The 24,098-nt window shown below is 35.4% G+C and overlaps 3 protein-coding genes across 4 annotated transcripts; 1 reads left to right on the forward strand and 2 right to left on the reverse strand.

Annotated features, from left to right (window-relative positions):
• Window positions 1–19: 19 nt before the first annotated feature.
• LOC145607923 (nuclear pore complex protein NUP98A-like) lies at window positions 20–14,771 on the reverse strand. The gene is made up of 13 exons (XM_081663519.1): window positions 14,617–14,771; window positions 13,479–13,553; window positions 11,315–11,584; window positions 9,935–10,567; window positions 9,622–9,825; window positions 6,175–6,779; window positions 5,497–5,584; window positions 5,362–5,416; window positions 4,007–4,145; window positions 3,800–3,916; window positions 3,563–3,719; window positions 2,377–2,436; window positions 20–882 (listed from the first exon to the last, which is right to left on the reverse strand). The coding sequence occupies exons 2-13, from the start codon at window positions 13,495–13,497 to the stop codon at window positions 212–214; spliced, it is 3,018 nt and encodes a 1,005-aa protein (XP_081519645.1). The 5' UTR covers window positions 13,498–13,553; window positions 14,617–14,771; the 3' UTR covers window positions 20–211.
• Window positions 14,772–17,470: 2,699 nt separating this feature from the next.
• Window positions 17,471–20,050, forward strand: LOC145607467 (pentatricopeptide repeat-containing protein At5g16860-like). Its single transcript, XM_081663108.1, has one exon. The coding sequence runs from the start codon at window positions 17,471–17,473 to the stop codon at window positions 20,048–20,050; it is 2,580 nt and encodes an 859-aa protein (XP_081519234.1).
• Window positions 20,051–20,537: 487 nt separating this feature from the next.
• On the reverse strand, window positions 20,538–24,098 carry LOC145608059 (RNA demethylase ALKBH9B-like). Of its 2 annotated transcripts, none has more exons than XM_081663662.1 (6): window positions 23,841–24,098; window positions 22,592–23,065; window positions 22,269–22,354; window positions 21,853–22,163; window positions 21,170–21,241; window positions 20,538–21,042 (listed from the first exon to the last, which is right to left on the reverse strand). In XM_081663662.1, exons 1-6 carry the CDS (start codon window positions 24,001–24,003, stop codon window positions 20,757–20,759), a joined length of 1,392 nt encoding a protein of 463 aa, XP_081519788.1. In that variant the 5' UTR covers window positions 24,004–24,098; the 3' UTR covers window positions 20,538–20,756. The 2 variants fall into 2 exon arrangements, with proteins under 2 accessions (XP_081519788.1, XP_081519789.1); XM_081663663.1 differs by having other exon boundaries at window positions 20,540–21,042; window positions 22,592–22,891; window positions 23,841–24,090.

Genomic DNA, 24,098 nt, shown 5'->3' on the forward strand with positions numbered 1-24,098 from the left:
CATACTTCCATCACCAAAATTGAAAATTAAAATTACAATACAATTTTCCACCATAAGATGGCAGTAGAACCAAAAATAATTGGTGCATATACAAAACCCATAAAAAAACAAACCGAATGAAAGATCACAACAAAGGACCTGCCAGCAGAAAACTTGCAGCAACCAGGTACATATAACATCTCCTGCTAATTTAAAGGAAAAACAGTGACCGTCAAGCAATATCCCATTGGTCATCGTCGTAAAGCACATATTTGCTGAAGTGGCTGACCCTAAATTTCCATTCTCCTTTAATAGGGTCGTACGACAAAAATTCAGCACCTTGATCCTCTGCTTTCTTCTTCAGCATTTCCTTGTATTTCTCAATTCTCGGTCCTTCTAAGATTTGATTACCAGTCTTCTTGTCAAAGCACTTGATGTTAAGAAGTGTTACCTCAGCAGACTTGTTAAGACCTTGACCTACGGGGGGTTTCTTGCTATCATCCATATAGACGATTACCTCTCTATTGTTGAATTGGATAAGCGTCTCGAGATCAAGCCGCCTTACATCAGTTTCCCCCAGGAATCTAATGCTTCCATAGCCATGTCGTCCCACAACAAAATCCTTGACATGTCTGCAGAACCCTGGTTCAGCCCTTTCTTTAGCAGCCAGCTCTTGGATACGGGGCTCTGTGTAATAATCGGAGTGCCGAAGTTTAGGCATCATTGCCTCAATATCAGCCCCATGCTCATAAACTATAGCCGCCTCACCAGCTCTGTGACCTGAAAGTGTAATATAAGAATCTCCTTTATGGTTTGAAGCATCATCAGAAGTAGCACCGGGTTTCTGGCTGATTCTAACAGGATGACTTCGTTCGTTAATCAATCCATTTCCATTGGGCATGCCTGAAAACATTCAGATTTATAAGAATTGAAATAATAAAAACACAACGCAGAGATGATCTTAGTTCTAACACACAAGGCGCACCCAGTACTAATCCAGCATCCAGCATACAGCCATCCCTGGACAGCCATTCATAAGACGCTAAAAGGTCAAACATCTCATGCAAGGCACAAGCACAGTGATAGAGAGGTCAAACTTGGCTAAAAGGTCAATTTAATTAAAACTTGACAGCCATTAAGATCATGTAAGAGAAAAATGCCCACAGCCCTGCACTTAATTGCATAAAATAACTTCAATTTGAACCCTAAATTAAACTGAATTTTAAAAGAAAGCCCAACTTGCAAGTCAACAAGACATAATGTCACATACTTGTCAGAATTCAAAACCATATTATCGACTGTATCTCATACAACCTATCCACCCTTTCTGTCCTTGTTTACCTTCCCCTTTCCCCTTCATTTACAGATCCCTTTAAAATTTCAAATGGGTGTAGCTAAAATTATTAAAGAGTTGCGACTTAATGGGAAACTATATGTGGTTCAGAATGGTGGCAAAGAGGAGCAATCACCTAGTATGAAATATGAATCGAAAGGCAGGACCACAGCTCTCAGCACTTTAAACTGTAGTGATGGTGATGTGGTATGAATCAAATGAGAGGACTGCTTAAGATCATGTTCTAATAGAACTTATTTACGAGTACAGCTGTTTATAACTTTTATTTGGATTCAAGTTCTACCCAAAAATTTAAAAAAAAAAAAAAAAGAAAAGAAAGAAGTATTTATTGTTTGTAAACATTTTCCATGAGAGGCAAAAGGTCCAAGACAAAAAAAAATACTTCCTCCATTATCTTTTACTTCTAACACTGTCTTATAATAAGCAAACAAATCAAACACATAGAAACTAACCCTTCCATACTCTTGCTGTTAAAATTATATCGATAAATTTATTCATTTTATTTCTCTAATCACCTCCAAAAAGTGTGTTGCAAGTAAAAGAAAGTAGAGGAAGTATATACAACTAGAAAACTGGCAAAAAAAGAGGTTGAGGGGAAGGTTACTGCTCCTTAAAAAGAAACTGATGTGGGTGAATGCTTCAAAATTGCGGCCACTATCACAAGGTGTATTTTATCCCCTGCATTACCAGTTAACCACTAAACTACCATAGGTTATAGTGGACTTAAACCAATACAACAGATGATATAGCATATTATATGGATCATGGGGCAGTACATGGCCTAGATAGCCTGACACCCCCCCCCCCCTCTCTCTCTCTCTCTCTCTCTCTCTCTCTCTCTTTCTCAATCTGTCCTTGCACACACACTCATATACGATATGACACAATATCAAATAAAAAATAATAATACAATTATAAAGAGCAATCAACATATTAAAAGCATCATCGTACTTTTTCTGACCAATAAAAAAAAATTATTAACAAAACCTCAAGCATAGTGTAAACTCCTAATGGTTCAAATCAGGAAGGAAGAAGTCACTTACTACCATTCCCTTCAGCAAGGGATCCATTCTGAAGATGCTCATTCTCATTTGGTGTATTACCTTTCAACGCATTGAAATAGAAGGGGGAGCGTTAGACAGAGCAATTAAAACATTAAATTCTAACCAAATCATTAAAACTGTGCAGATATGAAGTCATCATAGCCTAGAAATTACATAAAATATAGCTTCCCAATAAATATACCCCTTTCCATTCTGGTATGTTTCAAAATTTTATTTTCTATTATTCATCCCTTTTAACACATCTAGAATTTATACTGCTCCGCTCGAAACAATTTCCACATTTTCTTTCCACCATTCATAAATTACATCAAAGTGAAGGTACAAACAATACAAAATGAAGTTAGAAAGACAATATTTAGAAACAGGCATATACATACGCAAATATCTAAGTTCTGACTCTTACCCAAAATCTAACTTCTCTTATTATTATCTCTTATTATCTCCCAAGGACATCCTACAACCACCTTAGTTTTAAAAGGCGCAAATGATCCTTGCAGCCTAGGCGCAAGGCGCGCGCACCTTTTGTATGCAAGGCGCATGTATATTTCAAATTATTTTTACTTTGATTGTACTTGATACCAATTAAAAAGATTCATAATAAATTAAATAATGATATATGTAAAGCTAAGGTAGTCTAAATTTGAAAAAATGTCCATCATTCTTCAATTTATAACTTAAATCTTAGAGTTCGTTTGGCATCGCTGTGATTTTCTTTTTTTTGGTTTTTTGTATTTTAAAAGTATATTACATATGTCACATAATGGATCAAAAAATATTTAGACTCATTAAAATCATGATAGTTTTGAAAACTGACAACAAAAAAGTGGAAACACCTTTTTCTTGTTTCCTGTTTTTGGTTTTTAGTTTTCAAAAAAACAGGAAACTGAAAGAAAACCAAAAATGATGCCAAACAAGCCCTTAGTTATTTTCCTTGAGGTGCAAAGGCGCGCCTAACCAAAGGCGCTTTGAGGCGCACGAGGCGCGCGCCTTCTGTAGGTGACTGAGCCTTGCCTAGCTATAAAACCAAGACAACCACAACCTCCATTGCAAAAGCAAAGTCAAACAGTGACGTGAAGACAGCAGGAACAACTGTCTAAAGAGGAATCACCAGATCAATGAACCAAAATACTTATTCTAACTATTACAAGATGTAGAAATTCAATACCATTTTCATGCACCAAGACACACGCTTCCTTCATTGAAGATTTTGGCCATTGATCAATCGGACGAATTATCAATGCTCTTGGGTTTTCCCTGGGAACAAATAGAGCATCTGCCTTGGGAGTGCTAGGCGCCTCATCATCATCACTAAAGAAAGGAACCTGCATGCAACAACTATTAGTTTATGGAAAAAGTTTGCACAAGTGCATGAAATAGCAATGAGATACACTCATAAACACACCCTTGAACCATCATTCTTAGGATGATATTTCCTTGCGGGTAGCCTGATCCGCCTCTGAGACAAATGTCGTGACGTTAAAAAGGATGATATTCTGACAGGGGTAGGTTTATCAACAACCTGGAAAGAAGATAATAGCATCAAATACACAAACATCACTAAATATTTGCAGCATAATTTTAACCAAATGAGCTTGATAGAACTGTTTACAGGCATGCTAGAGATCCCATATTGAATGGATGGTGAGGTTCCAGTATTTCCAATTGACATATGAGGCATAGCTGGAAGGGTCCCAAAAGGATTTGTGACTGCAACTGGTTGGGCAACTGCAGATATCTGGTTTGAAGATCTGTGGCATGCATGCGAAAAGTGTACATTAGTAATCAACTTATATGTTTGCTGTTGTGACTTGTGAGTAATCAATTCTATATATGCACTGGAAGTATTTCAAATTGAAGTGCTAAATTGCTCGTAAATATGCGCACAAATGAGTAACAAGATGTCCAAATACTTTTAAAAAAAAAATGGTGTGACAAGCATATCATATTTTCTTTTCTTTCTGTCTTAAAAGTTACAACAGAATCAGACTACAAGAGAATTAAAAATCCTTTGTAACCAACCATACAAGCAAGTAAAAAAACACATACTATTATATACCTTAATGAAAAGGGAAATAGCATAGACAAAATTGATAATATAAGTACAAGGACAAAACTATGAGATATATCAACAAAAAAAACAGATAAGCACTGCAGTCTGGAGAGCATGAAAATAAAAAATTGCATCTGACAACAGTACGTCTGTTTTGTTAACATGATTCATACATTAAATTATATTTGTGAATATCTTACTTCAGCCTAATTTCGTAGAACATGGATCACAACTCAAGTTCAGTCTATTATTGTTAAATTATCCCTCCTTGTACCCTAAAAGTGCTATTTATTGAAAATTACAGTTGCTAACAATTTTGACTTTTTATCTTTCATTTAGATTCAAAAAACCCTAATTGCTTCGCACAAGATAATACGAAGTATATGTATTGCAGAACAGCCACAGTCTAACAGAGTAATAAGAAAAGCTAAGGTATTCTGTGATTCTCATATGTAGGCACAGACGCACAGTTATCCTTCCACATTTATATTAACCTACTTTACATCTTCACTGAATTCTCTCCAACAAAGGCAGAAGTGAAGCTCAGAGGCATAAAGACATATTTTATCTAAACTTGCAGACAATCAAAGCTAAACCTGCCTGCATATCCTTCAACCTTATTCAGGGTGATGTAAGCCTGAAACACTTTGCTTCCCTATTAAGAAGGAAAAGGGCATAGATAGTTGTTGCCTCCTCTCATCCCATCCCCATATGATGGAAAAATAAAATATTTCACATGCATTTGAGAACTTTCAATTTTGCACAGATGTTCATCAGGCATGAGTCATACAAGCATCTATTCCATGTTAAACAAGCCAAAGACTCCAAAGCTTGTTGCCAAAATCAAATAAACAAAGCAGGTGCAACATAATTGAGAAGAAATAGCCAACAGAAGAAGAGCAAAGTAAACATACAGCTGTCCAGGATTCTGTGCAAACATGCCAGATCCACCAAAGCCACTGCCCACACCTAACACATGGAATACATGATAAGAAAATATGCATAGAAACCTAATATACAAAAGTAGAGATCAAAATTGACTAAAGTACCTGCTGGCGCCTGACCAAAGGTGCTCATGTTAAAAGTACTAGTTGTCTGTGTAGGAAGACTGGATTGAAAGGGAGATGAAAGAGAGGGCTGCAAATCAACCAAATAAAAAATAAGAATAGCATTCAGGCAGCACAAAAATTAACTCAAATATTTTCATCATGGAAATTTCATTAAACAATAGAATACAGACTGAGTTTGTCAGCTTTAACAATCAATTGCTTGAAATCAATATTCTTCAACTATGAGTTTTGAGTCTTCTGACTTAGAGGTGAATTCCATAAGATCTTTAACAAGGGGTGGGGGTCCGTATAGTTCCTCGCCACTTTGTCAGTTATCCTCTCTATATAGTTAGGAAATTAGGATCTTCCCGCAAACCTAAATTCTAGCTTTTAACATGTATATTTTCAAATAGCTTTCCTTCTCAGTTTACATTATCAAATTGACCAAAAAAAAAAAAAAAAAAAAAAAAAAAAAAAAAAAAAAAAAAAACACCCCAATACTCAAGCAAGGAAAATAGTGATAAATCCTTTTGCAAGAGTAAAACATACAAGTCTACAACATAAACATATACATACATTTTATGTCAAACTAGAAATGGCAACAGATAATTCTATGTAAAATTATATAAAATTTCATACATAAAAATTTAAAAACACAATAATTCAACATGGACTTACAGTGCTTTGAGAAAAATTAAACTGGTTGCTTGTGGTGCTTGAAAATACATTTGACCCAAAGGCAGATGATGAATTATTAAACATATTTTGTCCGAAGTTAGGACTCTGTCCAATGGAGGAACTAGTTTGCCCAAAAGTAGTTCCTGTTCCAAGTGAGGAAGATGGTTGAAACAGGGAAGATGGCTGAGAATTCCCAAAAGTGGAACCAAATGCTGCAGGAGCACCTTGAGTAGGTGCAGAATTAAATGTAGATGTAGATCCAATTGCAGAAGACATTCCACTAAAAAGAGAAGGAGAAGTGCCTGAACCAAAGCCTGGAGTTGATGATCCAAACAAGGAAGGTGTTGATGCTGGAGTTGACCCAAAAACAGGTGTTGTGTTAGAGCCAAAAGGTGAGGAACCAAATGTTGAGGTAGTAGTTCCAAAACCAGAAGGTTTTGAAGCAAATGGATTTGCTTGTACAGATGTTGAAAAAGGGTTTGATGATGTCTGTCCAAATGCTGGGGTTGAAAAGGGGCTTGACTGTGTTGGTGTTTGTGTCGGTGCTGGAGTAGACATGCCAAAGTTCATCCCTGGAGTAGATTGACCAGCAGGAGCAGGACCACCTGGAATAGACACCAATGGATGATAATAGAACATTAACTTTTTAATACAAACAGCTGAAATAACGTAGAGATTACCATAATGTATTATGTTCAGTCAAAATCATGACAGTCAACCAACTTAGCAAACATCAACAGAGCATACTTGGAGTATGTAGCCAGTAGCCTTGCCCAAAAAATTGAAAGTAAGCTTTATCTAATAAAAAGATGAACCAAGGACTTAATCCTAGCAGAGGTCAAAGATATTGCACTGTAAAAAGATAGAAAGAGATATACAAACAATAACACGGTTTTCTTTTTACAAGAAAAAAAATATCAAGATAAGATTTAGCCAACAGAGTATACACCCCTAATAAGATACCCTTAAAATAAAATTTTGCGCATAATCAGCCACAGATGCAAAATGAGAAAACAAATTATTCGCTTGGAAGTTTTAATTGAATAGAATAACATGGGACTTATTTCATCATCTTTGAAAAAATTGGTGAACACACCACTCAATAACATCTACCATATTGGTATTCCCACAGAAAAATAAACATTGTATTTCAATATGTTTTTCACTTTTTCTTCCTTACTCTATCAGAAATTGAGCTACACGCACCCCTAAACGCATATATCTCTCCTAACCTTAATACAAAATGTGGATGTTCCATTACTTGAGGATAGGAGTAAATAAACAGATGACCTCAATCCTTGTAATTCCATTTCATTTCTCATAAAATCACTTGCAGTAAAACCCTTTTTTCAAAAAAAAAAAAAAAAGTCAAAATGGAGAGCAATTAATTGATTTATGTGGAATGAAACAATTAGTCAATTACTTCCGACTCGTCACTCCCTTGGTTAATTTGGTATATGATAATATAGTTTAACGTTATTATTTAGCAGGCACGGCCTCTCATCAACTGACTCCAATTCCCATGGATAAAAGAGCAACCCGATAGCTGCAAAACACAATAACTAAAACATCCTCAAAGTAATACTCTACCTCCTCTGATTTACATCAATGACAATAAAGTCATAATTTTGAAATAGCGTTCCTCAACTCCAATACATCTCATTATCTCAATCAAGTTCTTTTTTCCTTTCAATCAATCAATCAAAGCCTTAATCCCATAAGTGGGGTCGGCTACATGAACCAAACTTGATTATTCCGTATAGTCATCGACAAAAATCTTCTTCCTCCATCCCTTGTGATCCAATGCTTCATCCTCATGCAAATCCATATACTTCATATCCATCCTAACTCCTTCCAACCGAGGAGTTGAATCTTTTTTCCTTTCAATGAAAGACTTAAATCTAACAACACATTTCTCAATCTCAATAGCTTATTTCCTACGCCTGAACAAGCTAATCCTGTCAGCTACACGTAAGTTTTATTGAATATGGTGCTTGATATCAATTCATACTTCTGACTACTCCAGAAGTTGTGAAAACAGAAAAAAGAAGACTTGGAAAATCAACAGTTTATATCTCCATAGAAAGAATCTATGTTACATTGACACGGGTACGGGTATCCGATATTGGTACGTATCCGAGTGTCGGATACGCCATTCTAAAAAATTTAGGACACGGGGACACCGTCTTAACATTGGACTCGGGTACGGATACAGCAATAATTTTGTCCATAATATATCAAAAATAGTACTGTATATACAAACACTCAAAAGAAAAACACTCGAAACCTTGCTTGGGAAGCCAAAGCAACGTTACATGGGACGGGATTCGATTCGAAACGTGGTACGGAAACGAATACACGCTACCCGTGGTGAATCCGGTACAATTGGGTATGAAATAAGTAAATTAATAAATAAATTATATAGGTGGTTTTTATTGATAGATTTATATCTAGGTGAGTGGATTGCTAAAAAAAAGTAAACAAAATAAAAAGCCCAAGTTGTTTATTTAAAAAAAGCCCAAGTTGTTGATAGAGAAACATAGGTTTAAGGCCTTTTAAGCTTTTTACCAATTAAAACAAAACCCTAGCCGCCACCCTTAAGCACATATATTAAAAAAAAAAAATGTTACTGCTAGGTAAATCAGGAGAGAGGAGGGAGAAAAAAAGTCAAAAACTTCAGAAATTAAATAAGTAAATACACGTGAAAGAAGAAAGAGAGAGAAAACTGCATTGAGAAAACTCGTAATCGTGTTCATCTTCGAAATTGTTTGAGAACCGTCTTCATCTTCTTCAAAGCTTCAACTCCTTCAATGGCCGCCGTACCCGAGAACAAAATGGAGTATCCGGAACGGATTTCATACCCGGATCGGTGTCGCGTCGTATCGACCCGGGTATGCCGGCCAAAATGCCGTGTCCGGGTAACATAGGAAAGAATTATGTTTGTGCATGAATAATGTTCTACGGAAAAAATTAAACCTTGTATCTTCTGTAATACTACCTCCGTTTTTATTTAGTTGACACCATTCTATTATCGAGCTTGCCAATGCACTTAACCATTAATATCTCTAATTCTCGACATTGTAAAATTATAAAAAGTAGATACTGATAACATATACATTCAGACGATTCAAGCAAGATCCCACTTGACTATATTTTATCGTAGATATAAATCACAAAAGCTAGTCAAAGTGTAATTTGTGAATAGTGTAAAAGTTAAACGATATCAACTAAAAAAGACGGAGGAAGTAGTTTATATAAGTATGAACAGTAACAAAATTGAAAGTTACTAAATGATTCTGGAAAAAGCTCCAGCATTGTTTCAAATGACAGTCTTATAATAAAATTATCGAGCAATGTGAGCAATAGAATAAGAGTACATTAAAATATTAAATAACCACATGTCTTGTTTAGTTGCAGATTAGAGGGTGAAGGGAGCAACAGACAAACCTTTATCACCACGCTGGTAATCCTCCCATCTCAGCTCTTCATGGCTTTTGTCTTTGTAAACTGGCATGGCAGATATTGATTCCAACTTCCCAGCTTGGGTACCAGATGCGTCAGCTTCTAAAGTTGGTGTGTAGGAAGCAACTCTACTTCCTCCCAAATTTGACTGCCCAAAGCCACCACCAAAAGTAGTGGAAGTTGACGCTCCTACATACAAAAAAGTCTAATCATCAATGCCGAAGCCATATAATTATACAGTTAAAGCCACACCTGTTTAGTATAAAATAGTTATCAGTGCAAAACAATCAAGATTTACCAAATGGAGAAGAAGATGGTGTAGACCCGAAACCGGAGCTTCCAAAAGTAGACGTAGTTTGACCAAAGGCAGGGCTGGAGCCAAAATTAAAAGATGGGGAACTGGAAGTTGCCGTGCCAAATGCTGGAGTGCTAGTGCTAGCCCCAAAAGCTGAAGAAGGAGCAGCACCAAAGGCTGAAGTGTTAGGAGTAGCCCCAAAGGTTGGAGTAGTAGCAGCACCAAATGCTTGGGTGGTAGTGCCACCAAATGCAGAGGTGCCTCCAGCACCAAAGACAGGAGTGCTAGAAGACCCAAATGCTCCTCCTGACCCAAAAGCAGGCGAACTTGACACACCAAAGGCAGTGCCTGTGCTTCCAAAAGTTGGACTAGGTGTTGAGCCAAAGGCAGGGGTGCTGGTAGCTCCAAAAGCAGGGGAACTTGTAGCGCCAAATGATGATGTAGTTGATCCAAAGGCAGGGGAGCTAGTACCACCAAATGCAGGTTGGCTTTGTGCACCAAATGGTGATGAAGAAGCACCGAACACATTACTACCAAATGAAGGCTGTGATTGTTGAAATGAGCTTCCAAATGGACTTGTTTGAGCACCAGCACCAAAACCTCCAAAAGCAGGCTTCTGTCCAAACACAGATGACCCTGTAAAAAAAATTGAACTTTTGTTAAAAAAAAAAATGAGTAAAAAAATCAATAAGTGAGTAAGTGGGTAAATCCGCACATACAAGCTAGAAATCTTTAGTGATAAGAGACTACAAACCAAAATAATTTGGCTTATCAACTTTCTATGAACAAGGAATGGAAGGACACTATCATTAACAAATTATATAAGCATTTAACAGCCTACACTCACATAAGAAAACATTTCTGACCATTACAACTAGTGCATTCCCAGTAACCCTGAAAACCTATTCCATCCATTAACCCATGCTACCCGGACTCAGTGATAAGTATTTACAGATGCAACGTCAGTTAAGATGAAAGTATTCACATAACTACATAAAAAGACAATCTAGATAATATGGGGACATCAGTGAAGATGCAAGTATGTTTGAAGAATGGACTGTCATTCGAGATATTAAAAATCAGCCAGATAAACAGAGAGCCTGATTTATAAGAAGCAACGTTTCTAGTAATTTATAACTGAATACTTCACGATCTAATAGTCTAACACCCTTAATTGACTTGAAATGTGTTTACCAAGAATAAGAAATGGTGTTGCAAAACAGGTGAATTAGGAAATTACGATTTCCACAGTTAATATTCCAGCCAAAGTATAATCACAAAGCAAAACTGATAACCTTCATACCGTACCACATGTTCCACTCTAACATTGGAAAGAGGGGCATAGTACTGAATGTATAAAGAAATGACACATCAACAACATACCTCCAAAGGATGATGATGAGCTTCCAAAAGAAGGATTGGAACTCCCAAATGCTGGTGATGAAGCTGCACCAAACACCGGTGTTGAAGACAGTGATGATGAAGATTGACCGAAAACACCAGTTGAGGTGCTACCAAACATTGAAACTCCTGTCTGTGCACCGAAAGGATTAGCAGCACCAAAAGGATTAGCAGCAAAAGGATTACTGGTTGGATTGCTTTGCCCAAAAGGTGACTGGGATCCAAAGGATGCACTAGGTGACTGCCCAAAAGCTGATAAATCACAAAACAAACAACTTATTAAGAAAATATTTCACAATACCCAGAGAGAGAGCATAATAAATTAATCTACCAAAATAAAAAATAAAAAAGAAAAAAAAAATAAAAAAAAAAAAACACACACACACACACACACACTATGAAAGATGGAAAGTAATGAAACCTAGAATGTTTAACACTATAAACGTCTACATCAGGAAAAGATGCCATAGTAGATGGTACAAGCAGCAAAGACAACAGTAACACCAAGACCAAATTTGGGTCCAGCCATTTGCAAATGAAACCAATCGGCAAAAATCCACGAGAAAAATGAAGCAAAAAGCCAGCTGCCCAGCCATTTACTTATTTCAATCAATATGATCACCATGGCCTGAAAACAAGGTAGGATTGTTTACAAAGATTTTTTTAATTCTTGTTCTGTAACAGTTGATCTAAAACCACATTGTAACTACCATTATAAGCAATTTTGTTAAAACATTAGCCATCAAAACCTGTAATTAAAGAAATTATGTGCTTTTGCACTTCATACAGCCATACTATTAAAATTCACATACAACATAGCACTTAAGTCATATTTGTAGATTTTAAGAGGTTGAAAACATATTATCTTCACCAAAAAAAGGGCTATACAAGAATATCCTCCGACATAGCTTATTATCCAAAGATCTAAGATTACAACGATGAAGTGAAATTTTCCAATTTGTCAGTTCACTCTATGATGGAAACAAAGCAAGAAATCAATCACAAGGTGCAGCTTCCACATGAGTGCCATGGCCATTTATGCTACAGCAACCTCAACCAAAACTTAATTTATGAAAATTAGAAGTTAAATCACATCCACAAATATGCAAGCACATCCTCCTAACATTCACAGGATCGACATAAAACAATTGAGGGCTTAGTTGAGGAAGATGCAAAGATGATCCATAGTCAGAAAAAGTAAATAGTTCACAGTCAAAGGATCCCACCATAGATGATGGTCTTGGAAATCTAGGAATCTAAAAGTATGCAAAGATGATCAATACCACACTGATAGTGCACAAGAAACGAAAAACATAAGAAATAATGAATCTGGGTCAAGCTAAATAAAAGGTATTGCATGGATATTAAGTCTAATTGATAGATCTTTGCACAACCAAAAAAAATAAGAAAAGAACAGTTGAACACAAATTAAAATTTGAATGCAGGATAAGCATGCTTAAAGAAAAGACTTCTTGTTACCAGCTGAGATTTTTCATCTTAGCTAGTCAGCAAACATATTTTACAGGTGTATTAAATACAAGATCAGCCAGTATTCTCTGCAAGCTGGGTAATTTTTAATTCATGGCATGTGGACATGACTCCATGTAAACAATGATACAATAAGTTTATCAACATATCTACTTAACCAAGAATACAATAATTTAATCAGCATATCTACTTAAACAAGAATAAAATAAGTTGATCAACATATCTACTTAGTTCATGACATGTGGGCATGACTCCCGTAAAATAGCATGACTTGTGTCACATGTCTAATTGTCTATCATAGTTCAGAAATCTATGACATTCGTCTTCAATGAGCACTCTATAGGATGTCTTAGGCAAGATGGTGCTCAAGATAGAATACTGGTGAGGAGATCATCGAACTTGAAGATATAAGCACTCCAAAGACATTATCAGATTCATCAGTATAGTTGTGGGATCACCCATTGTATATCTGCTATATGGGCCATCAAATTATGTGCAAGACATTATGCAAGAAAAAAAATATATATAACAGCAATAAGCATAAAAAATATCGATTAAAGTGTGTTTGCTCAATGTAAATACTGTTCAAGAACAAACAATGAAATTCTGAATAAAAAACTAAAACTTCAGCCGGAACAAGCAATGTAAAATTACTTACGGCTACTTGAACCAAACATGCTTCTTCACAAAGGTGTTTCCAGCAGATTGAGTAATGTTGAATCTCCACAACAACCTAAAGCAAAAATAGGCTAAGATAAAATTGAACAAGTAACAAAAATACATACTGGAAGGATATTAGAACTTTAAGAGTCGGCATAACATTAAAATCTATCCTGCCAGTAGACTACGAGACATATGCACAGTAAAGGAAATGCATAACGTAAGTGCAAAGAGCAAAATTTATGACAATCAGATGCCTAAGAAAAGCAGTCCTGAGATATATATAATAACATTTGCCTCACAAGACAACAAGCCAACGGAAGTATACTAAATTCATGTACAATTTGGTTATATAAACTATTGTTGGCTTATTCTCTTTCAAAAACAGGTTGAGAGTTGAACAATTCAATACTACATACATTTCAGTCCTATGACACCGTTAATCTTTCATAAAGATAGCCAAGTCCACACTTGTACAAATACTCTTGTTACACATATACAACCAAACTAGTGTGCCCGATCTATGTCAGATTTGAGGCAAAAAATAGTATCCAAACTCAATCATTACAATCCTCCAATAAATTGAATTGTTGAATGGTGTGCCATATAACCATTACATAGATCATATCACTTTATTCTTCCCTCTTCCTTCACACTTTAAAATTGATTTTACAATTACTTATTCTTATAAGTGATGTCAGTGATCTCCTAGACCCTAAGCAAAACTGATCAAGCCTGAGTCCGAAAATCAAGTCCACAAGGCACCCTCTTCTCGAATAGCCTCGAAAAAAAAGGGCTCTGCTCGGCTCGATATCATGGGATCGATTAGGCTTGAAAAATGCAGCACATTAGCAACCAATTTTAACTCAATTATCAAATTTTGCTCGAAAAATCAAATTAATTTCTTCTCGTTTAAGAAAACGAACGTAAATTACACATAGCAAAACTCTAGCAGCAACATCGCTCATTACAGACCTTCATAACTTCAGTAATTACAACAATAGTTCAATAATCCATCCAGGAAGAACCCTAAATTGACTATACTAGCAATTAAATTGGAAATAGTGTGAAATTAAACCCTAGATTGTGAAATTAAATATCTATAATCAGAAGATAAAAAGGAATAAACATGTTACCTAAGAAGCCGCTTCAATGGAGGAGAGAAACCTCTGAAGCCGCTTCAATGGAGAACTCAGAGTACGCTTTAATGGAGGAGAGAGAGGGGGGGAGGAGAGAGAAAGAGAGAGAGGTGCAGCGTGAAAGTGAAACGCTTCAATGGGAAAAATGTGAGAACATTGGAGGAATACTAATTAGACGCATAATATGTCAACCGTCAGATCTAAATTTTATATCATACGGTTAACATCTATTCTAATAATTTATCGATTTTTTAAAATTACAACATTTTAACTTTTGCACGATTAAATTAATGTACACGTACTTGACAAAACAAAAAATTAGTGTACAAGTGTAGAGTAATAGATTGATGATACTCCAGAGAAAATACGAGTTTATCAAATGATAAATCTGAAATGAATATAGACCCATAATATTTACGGTATATAATTACAAAAATTTATTAACGATTTTGTCACTTCATCTACGAATTTTGTTTTATCAAAGTGATTAATCGGGGCTCCCTCGTCCATCGTATAAATTGTATTCCATATAAGTTGTTTCCAAACCGACCTAGGTTAATTGGCAAATACCTCTAAGAGTAGGTGGGTGGAATTGTGGAAGCGCAAATGTAATCTAAACTCACAAAGTTTCTCAATTATAGACCATAGTCTCAATAGCCATTGTTCAACGATAATAAGCTCTAGGGCAAGGGCTACCTTTTGCCATCTTTTCACCATTAACATTCATTGATTGCCTACATTAATTTCCATACATATCTAACTTTATTAACATTTTATTTGATATTGTGAAATTATCAAACTCCATGAGCTCATAATTATCTACAACTACGTCTTTTTTGTCTTAAAGAAAATTAGAGTAATTTTGTTCTTTTCAGCTCATTTTTTAGTGTCACTTAGTTTTGTCAAAATTTATTCTTTTAATAATAACAACATCAACCTTGTCAAAAAAATACAGTAATAACAACATCAACAATAATATTAACAATAATTTATCATTATCATAATTTATTATCATAAATTAATTATAATTAATTTAAAATAATAATAACAGTTTTAATAAATATTTTTTTATTTTGTGGAAAAAGGCAAGACACATACATACATTAATCAAGTTAGCCTTAGAGAAAGTCTTGGTCAAATAGAATTTTTCTTAGAGTCAAACCTAGAATTTATGTAAAGTGGCCCTAGGATGTAGAAGTTATTAAATGTAGCCCCAAATAAATGTAATTTTGTTTATGATGTTGACAACAAAAGTGTAAGTCTTTGTTATAACCTTCATTATAAAAGAGAATTAGGCATTGTGTTTTTTAGGTTGTTGTGGTCTGTTCTGTTGTGTTAAAATTTGCTCCGCTTATGACACTTGCTATATTTTGCTACATATGCTCTATTAAGAAGCTCAAAAGAACAAAGATTTATGGTGTGTTTGACAACAATCTTTGGAGTAGGTTTAGTGTTTTAGTGATGAAAATAAATTTTAGCTCTGCAACTAGATCAATGTTCATAAGGAGTACTAAATTTTCTTTAGAATTGTCATTATTTAAAGTGTTCTACTATATCAACAATTAGTTAAATTTCACAACTAGATTAGCAATTACTCGGACTACTTAGTAGTAAGTTATTGGTAGCTAACATCTATTTTTACAACTAACGTCTACTTTCACAACTACAGAGTAATATTTATCAAATAGTTACCATCGATTACAAAATTGAAAGGGTTATCATCTCTTGTGTTTTCAACACATTTTGTCTAAAATTTTAATTCTAAATTATGTTCTCAATTACAACTAGCTATTGTTTTCAATTAACGCAATTGTAAAAAATACGGAGTACTTAAAAACATATGATGATAATTAAAATTTTGATTAATGATAAAATGAAAATATAGTGAAAAATATTTAAGTGTGTTTACATGATTCATTTAAAGCTGTGGTCTATATTTTTTTTAATGAACTTTATTGGCCTAAGCATGAACACAAGTTGTTGCATGTAGTAATATGAGAATAAAGTTTTTTTCCCCTTAATTTAATGCAATTGAATATAGGTTAGAAAAAAGTCACAAATGCTTTGATAAATGTCATAATTACTGTATAATTTACCTATAATATGTCATAAGTTTTAATGAAAAATTATTTGTTGTTTGTAGAAGTTAAACACCGAGTTATAAGCTAGTGTGTTTAGCTTTGAAGTGGCTGTTATCACCCATGTTCCTCGTGAGAAAAATGAGCTTGCACATCGCCTTGCAATCTTTGGGAGAGAGATGGCAGTTGGTTATAAAACACACTATCTAGTTCCTGATTGTGTTTCTGATTTATATGAGGTGGAGAAAGCTCAAGTACGTTCTGCTTCATCTTCCAACCAGCAAAATTGATGTTCAGGAGGTATTCGCTTTGGATGTTTGCAGTTTTTGGGATCATAATTATGAATGTGTTTAGCTTTTGGGATTGTAAATGATGTATATACTCAACTCCAATGGAGTGTAGTAGATAATGGGGAGAAGTTTAATTATGTAAACTTTTGTAGTATCATCAGACTTCATTGTGATAACAATGTGATGAATTATGTAAATATTAAGGCTTTAGCCTTTTAATCTAATATATCTCCTCCTTTTGTTAAAAAAAAAAGTAATCAAAAGTTTGTATACATTAATGGTAACTCAACTCTAACACGAATTCACTCATTTTGGGTATGTTTGAGTTAAATTTACTCCCTCCATTAAATTTTCGTCGATAATTATGTTGATCCGGAGTGAAACAACTGCTAGTAAAAGAAACAACGGGACGGATATACATATACATTATACTCCATACCACTTACAAGTTACAACCACAAGAAATCTACAATTCTAACATAAATGGCTATCATACCGTTACAAACTGTTGCAACCCCGCGAATTTCATGGGTGTTCCAGCTACCTGAGCTTAGCTCAAATTCTCAATACCCGCCAATAATAGCCTTCTCAAAACTGAAATCAAATTGCAAACCCATCTGCAATTCTCTCTCTTTTGACCAATCCTTCACTAATCTGCCACTTGACTCCACCAGTTATGCTTCAATTCTTGAATCTTGCACAACCCCATTTCAGGGTAAATCAGTTCATGCTCATGCCCTTAAATCTGGGTTTCATGGGCATGAATTTGTTGAGACTAAATTGCTTCAAATGTATGGAAGATGTGGTTGTTTACATGATGCACGTATGTTGTTTGATAAAATGCCTAAGAGAAACTTGTACACTTGGTTAGCATTGATAAGTGTTTATGTGGATCATGAGTTGTTTGAGGATGGCTTTTTGCTGTTTTTAGATTTGATGGTTGAAGATTTGAGGTTGGATTTCTTTGTTTTTCCTGTTGTGTTGAAGATTTGTAGTGGGCTTCAGGATATGGAGCTTGGGAGGCAAATTCATGGGTTTGTGATAAAAGCTATGTTTGTTTTGAATGTTTATGTGGGTAATGGTTTGGTTGATATGTATGGGAAATGTGGGGGTTTGAGTGATGCCAAGAAGGTTTTTAGTACAATGATCGAGAGAGATTCTGTCTCGTGGAATTGTCTGCTTTCAGCTTGTGCTGTGAATGGCATGGTTGATGAGGCATTGGAGAATTTGGATAAGATGTCGAGTTCAGGAGATTCTGTCCCAAATGTCATTTCTTGGAGTGGGGTTATAAGTGGTTTTGCGCAAAATGGGTTTGTAAATGAAGCTATTAAGTTGTTATCTAGAATGAGAGCTCGAGGAGTGGAGCCAAATGCACAAACAATCGCTGGTGTGTTACCAGCTCTTGCTAAGCTACAAACACCAAGGTTAGGTAAGGAAATTCATGCCTATATTACTAGGCATGGGTTTATGACCAACCCCATAGTAGTGAATGGACTGCTTGATGTGTATAGGAGGAGTGGTGACATGGAAAACGCTTTGAAACTGTTTTCGAGGTTTTCAGTGAAGAATGTAGTGTCCTTCAATACTATGATTGTTGGATTTTGTGAGACTGGTGATATTTCAAAAGCCAAGGACCTTCTTAACCAACTAGAAATGAACGGTGTTAAGAGGGATCTTATAACTTGGAATGCGATGCTTTCAGGATATGCTGATAACCTCCTCTTTGAAGAAGGATTAAACTTGTTTAGGGAGATGCAAATAGAAGGGATTGAAGTGGACTCGTATACTCTAGGAAGTGCTCTTTCTGCTTGTTCTGGCAAGGGTTCTCTAAGACAAGGAAAGGAGATACATTGTCAAGCCATCATTAAGGGTCTGAACTCTAATCCTTTTGTGGCAGAAGCCTTAATGGAAATGTACATTACATTCCAAGATCCTACGGCTGCTCTGCAGGCATTTGAAGAAGTTAATGATAGTGGTATAAGCACATGGAACATTCTGATCTCGGGCTATGCTCGGTGCAACCAGATGGATGCAATTCCAATTCTTCTAAAAAGAATGAGAGAGTATGGTTTTGATCCAAATGTATATACATGGAATGGAATAATTTCAGGCCATGTAGAAAACGGCCACTATGAAGTTGCTTTACAGTTGCTTAAGGAGATGCAGAGTACAAATTTAAGGCCTGATATCTATACAACAGGGATAACTTTAACTGCTTGTTCTAAATTGGCTACAATTGAACGAGGCAAGCAGGTTCACGGGCATTCCATCAGATGTGGGTATGATTCAAATGTCTATATTGGAGCGGCCCTTGTAGACATGTATTCAAAATGTGGGAGCATAAAAAATGCAATAAGGGCAAATAGCAGGATATCAAAACCTAATCTGATTTCCCAAAATGCGATGCTTACTGCCTATGCAATGCATGGCCTTGGAGAGGAAGGTATATCTCTTTTCAATACCATCCTTGCCAATGGTTTTGTACCAGATGAGGTTACCTTTTTATCAGTTCTCTCTGCTTGTGTTCATGCTGGGAAGATTGACTTTGGCAATGAGGTTTTCAATTCAATGGATCGTTACAATGTGAAAGCTTCACTGAAACACTACACGGCTTTGGTTGACCTGTTAAGTAGGTGTGGTAAAACAAGTGAAGCTTACAAGCTGATTAGAAACATGCCAATGGAACCAGATTCTGTGACTTGGGGAGCTTTACTTGCAGGCTGCGTAATTTCTGGTGATGTGAAGCTTGGTGAAATGGCAGCAGAAAAGCTTCTAGAATTGGAACCAAATAACACCGGGAACTTCATTCTACTGGCAAATATGTATGCACTTTCTGGTAGATGGAATGATTTGTTAAGAATACGAAAGATTATAACAGAGAGAAGAATGCGAAAAAATGCTGGATGTAGTTGGATTGAAGATGGGAATGATGTTCATGTGTTCACCGCAAGTGATTCATCTCATATAAGAACAGAGGAGATATATTCTATGTTAGAGAATTTAACCATGCAGATGAAAACATGGGCGTATACTTCGCTTCCATGCAGTGAGTGTACATATTGAAAGTTAGATTCAAGCATCAGTATATTGTCAGATAGAGAAAATTATTTCCATACATCATATGTAATATGTATGTAGTATAATGTATGGTAATGTAATACCATAGTATGAATGTATGATCCAATTAGTAAGATAGAGACACGTTTGTGATTAATTATGTGCACATAGATCATAAGCTGCTCGGACTGTATGCACAGGGACTTAGCTAGTCCTAACTCCTAACCATGTACTTCGTATTGACTAACACAGAAATATGCAATTCCTACAATATCCCGATTGTTTGCTAATGTACCTTTGTTTAAAACTACTTGTATTTTGTTTAGTATGCCATAGTTGGCATCTATTATATATGACTCAGTATAATTGAAGAATTATTTGATTACCATTTATTTCCAACACAACCTATAACATTTTACAAAGGGCTCATTCCAAGTACTCAAAAGGCCAAAACTGAAGGCAAGGACATACATAAACTCATAAAGAATTGGATTAGTTTATGAAATAACAGTACCATGGTACAAGAACTCTCATAAACAAAAAAAAAAGTATAATGGTACCAGCAATATATCTTTAAAATTATCCCTCTAAAAAATTGAAGTAAAGTTAAATTAATGTGAAACATTAAAAGGCACATTAATGATACAACATGAGAACAAAGCTTCATTGAGAAAAAAAACCCTCACTCATCATCCATGCACATCAAACTTATTCAACGTTTCCTCGATTTGAAGCCACCTAATGGGGGGAAGTCGTCTGTTTGGAGGACGAATGAGTTCTTCACTGTTTCTCTTGAATTTGACAAGCCAATTGTTTCTTGTGCATCTGATTTATCTGCTTTTCCATTAACTTTACTACCTTGATGTTGATTTTGGACTGCTATGCCTACTTTGGGCAATGAAGATCGAACAAGAGGCTTTAAGTTCAGCAATTCAGGATCATCAGAGAATTGGTAAGGAATTTTGCTATCATCCATCCTTCTAAATGTGACAGAAATCCTAAAAAAAAGGCAAGATATCAAACAAGGTCAAAGAAGAGAACACAAAAAACAGAAAGAATTAACATTAAAATAAAGTTAGCAATGTTACATCAGATGTTTCTAAGACATAGAGTGATCAGACAAACCTTTTTGTCGGGACAGCAGGAACGCAATGTTTAGCAACATCAGCTCCATTACCATTTAGAACAAGAACCGATCTGCAGCATAAAAATAATATCAGCACTGTGAAAAGTCAGAAGATAAGAACAAGTTTAAAGGTTAAGAGCTGCCACCAGAACACCAATATTATCCAATCTGAACATTATCTGATGAATGAATAGATCATTGTCTGCATTAAAACAACAGTCTACAAAAGAAAATTAACCCCTCCCCTAGTTTGGCTCACAAAAAAGTCAATCACAAGATTCACAACTTATTTTATGCCAATCCTTTGTTAGTGCCACTTTGTGGTACATTGCCATAATTATAGACTTGCAGTGAATTATTTAGTGAGCATCATAATAATGTTATATACTACATATTATTTCAGCTGTACCATATCCACTGAACGATAAAGGGGGAGACATGTTGTTACAAGAAAAGAGAGATCTTGCCAGAAAGGTGCGCTATACTTAGTACTACAGGATACCCCAAGAAGCTATATATGTTTCAAGACTTTCAACTAACACAGGACAGGAGTACATAGCTATACTACCTCTTCAAATGGATGATCATAGTAAAAAAAAAACAATTGAGATTTTCAGTTTTTCACAGCTACATTAACAGATCAAGAAATTAACCAATTAAATTAAACAAGAAAAAGGCATACCCAACAGGAAGAGGAATGGAAACTGGACCAGTGAACTCTCCAGGGCTTAAGATTTTGAGATTTGAACCAAAAACGATATTACACTCTGTCAAGAAAGAGACAGTGCAAAATGGCCGAAGAAAGTCATGGTGATCGATGTGAGGAGGGATACAATCACCTTCATCATAAATATTCACTATGCAACTGTTAGGGACACATGTAGGAGGCAGGATATGCCACTTCACCATTCTGCTAATCATCTGTTTAAATAGAGGAGGCATGGGATCAACTTCCTCATCCCTTATTATTCCCGGAGGATTTCCATCTTTGTCCTGTAAGTAAATTTAGAGATGCAAAGTACAACACATGAGATATTTTAAAGTGATCACAAAACACAAAAGAAAAAGCTAGAATATAAAGGAAATTGAAAGAATTACCACTGCATAATTGTAACAACACCCAAATTGAATGGTCACACGTCCTTTTCCAGGCAACCACTTCTTTGGTTCAGAGTACGTACGTTCTGCAAAAATTCAAACCAATGAAAAATTAAGACAAGCAACACCTTAACCACTACATCGCAGAGCTTGCTTAATATCATTCAGAATACTTTGGGGTTTGATTGTAAACTGAAAACGGGTTTTTGAGAAACCATATTTTGTAATTTGATCACAAACCTTACCAACAAAGATTCAATGCATAATCTAAAGATACACTTGGACAATACATATAAGGAATTCAAGGGGAACCACAAACTTACCCATAAGCTGCCCTTTTCGTCCCAATTTCTGAAAGTTGTAAACAGATTCGACAATTTTCTTCTGTTCTTCAGCATTAAAAACCCCAGTATGAAGTTCCAATCCTTGCACCACATTTACCTTCCTCCCATCTACCCTCTCATAATGCACGAAATCCTTTTTCCTCTTAACCTGTGAAAACCTGCGCCACTCCTCCTCATCTGGCGATCCACTAGCACTAGTAGATGAAGAAACATGGTTTCCATTACTCGGAGATGAGTTAAGGTTACTGAAAAGATCACGCAGTTGTGGCTTAGGATTGACTGGTGAAGGAGATGCATAATCAGTATTAGTTTCTTGTCTCATTGAAGAATGGACAGATTCTGTGCTAAGAGGGGTTTTCTCCTGGTTGCTAAGTTGTTGGTTACTGTCAGAAGGCGAAGATGGTGTATTTGTTTCAGAAGAAAAGGGAACTGATGAGCCTACTTCATTGGTTTCTTGGACAGTATGTTATGCATATTACAAATCACAAATATATTGATTAGGATAACATATTCATCTTCAGTCACTCAAATTAACAGCCAACAGAAATTTGAACAAATATCATTACATTTATCAACAAATTAAATTTCTCATCACATCAAGAATCAATTCAACTATTCAAGCAATCTCTTTGTAAATTACAAGGTACGATTGCATATATCTCATCTTTCCTTACATCACTTGAACGCGCAAATCTCTTTAATAAACATATACGAAGTACAATTTACAATAGTGTTGACATTGACTAATAATTTCAGAGTCAAAGACCAAACTTCATACTAAAAACATGCGAACAAAATAATTAGTCTTGAAAGTGCTATTTTTCATGAGTACCCTTCCGCGTGTAATTAATTGTCAGGTGTTAATAGAGTATAATTTTGTATAAACTAGTAATGCGACAACTAAATTATATCGGAATGGTGGTAGTAATTCCAAAGATTTAATCTTTTCTTACAATCAATTATTAAAATCACTGTCAACTCAGTCAAAGTTTATAAATTTACTACACTTCAATCCCAAATAACTTAAATTTAAAATATAATCTTGCTTAATCGCAACATCACAATTATTGAACAAATAAAAAACATCACAATTATTGAATCAAGAAAAAAAATTCAAACCAAATTCAACTAAAACAAATTAACTAGAAATTAAAAGAGCGAAAAAAATAAAAAATAAAACCAATTCTTTAAAAAAAAAAAAAAAGAGAGAAATTTGAAGTAATCTTACGATTAGCGAGAGAAAGAATTCGAGATTTAAGAAGAGTTTGACAATCTGAACAAACCCCATCAAAAACCCCAGCAATCTGGGTAGTTTCCAAGTTCTTCAATAGATTAATCCAATCGTTTCCCGGCGAAAATTCCGGTGATTTTCCGGCAAAATCTCCGGCCATGTTTAATGTTATATTGGGTAAAAATTGAAACAGTTGAAATTTGGGATGTTTATGCTTTTTTTGGGGGGTTTATAAAAAAAGACAGGAGTGCTGAC

This window comes from Chenopodium album, chromosome 23 (genome assembly GCF_948465745.1).
Source record: "Chenopodium album chromosome 23, dcCheAlbu1.1, whole genome shotgun sequence".
Taxonomy (NCBI): Eukaryota; Viridiplantae; Streptophyta; class Magnoliopsida; order Caryophyllales; family Amaranthaceae; genus Chenopodium; species Chenopodium album.

What these genes read in the sequence shown, in the direction of transcription:
- LOC145607923 (XM_081663519.1), bottom strand. An exon ending in TTAATTTTTCTCAAAGCACT is followed by an intron (nt 5,585 to 6,174) that starts GTAAGTCCATGT and finishes GTTGATTTGCAG; the next exon opens with CCCTCTCTTTCATCTCCCTT. An exon ending in CTAAGAATGATGGTTCAAGG is followed by an intron (nt 3,720 to 3,799) that starts GTGTGTTTATGA and finishes TGTTGCATGCAG; the next exon opens with GTTCCTTTCTTTAGTGATGA.
- LOC145607467 (XM_081663108.1), top strand. Translation starts at nt 17,471, where the DNA reads ATGGCTATCATACCGTTACAAACTGTTGCAACCCCGCGAATTTCATGG.
- LOC145608059 (XM_081663662.1), bottom strand. Translation starts at nt 24,003, where the DNA reads ATGGCCGGAGATTTTGCCGGAAAATCACCGGAATTTTCGCCGGGAAAC. An exon ending in GTTGTTACAATTATGCAGTG is followed by an intron (nt 22,164 to 22,268) that starts GTAATTCTTTCA and finishes ATTTACTTACAG; the next exon opens with GACAAAGATGGAAATCCTCC. An exon ending in TCCATTCCTCTTCCTGTTGG is followed by an intron (nt 21,242 to 21,852) that starts GTATGCCTTTTT and finishes TTTATGCTGCAG; the next exon opens with ATCGGTTCTTGTTCTAAATG.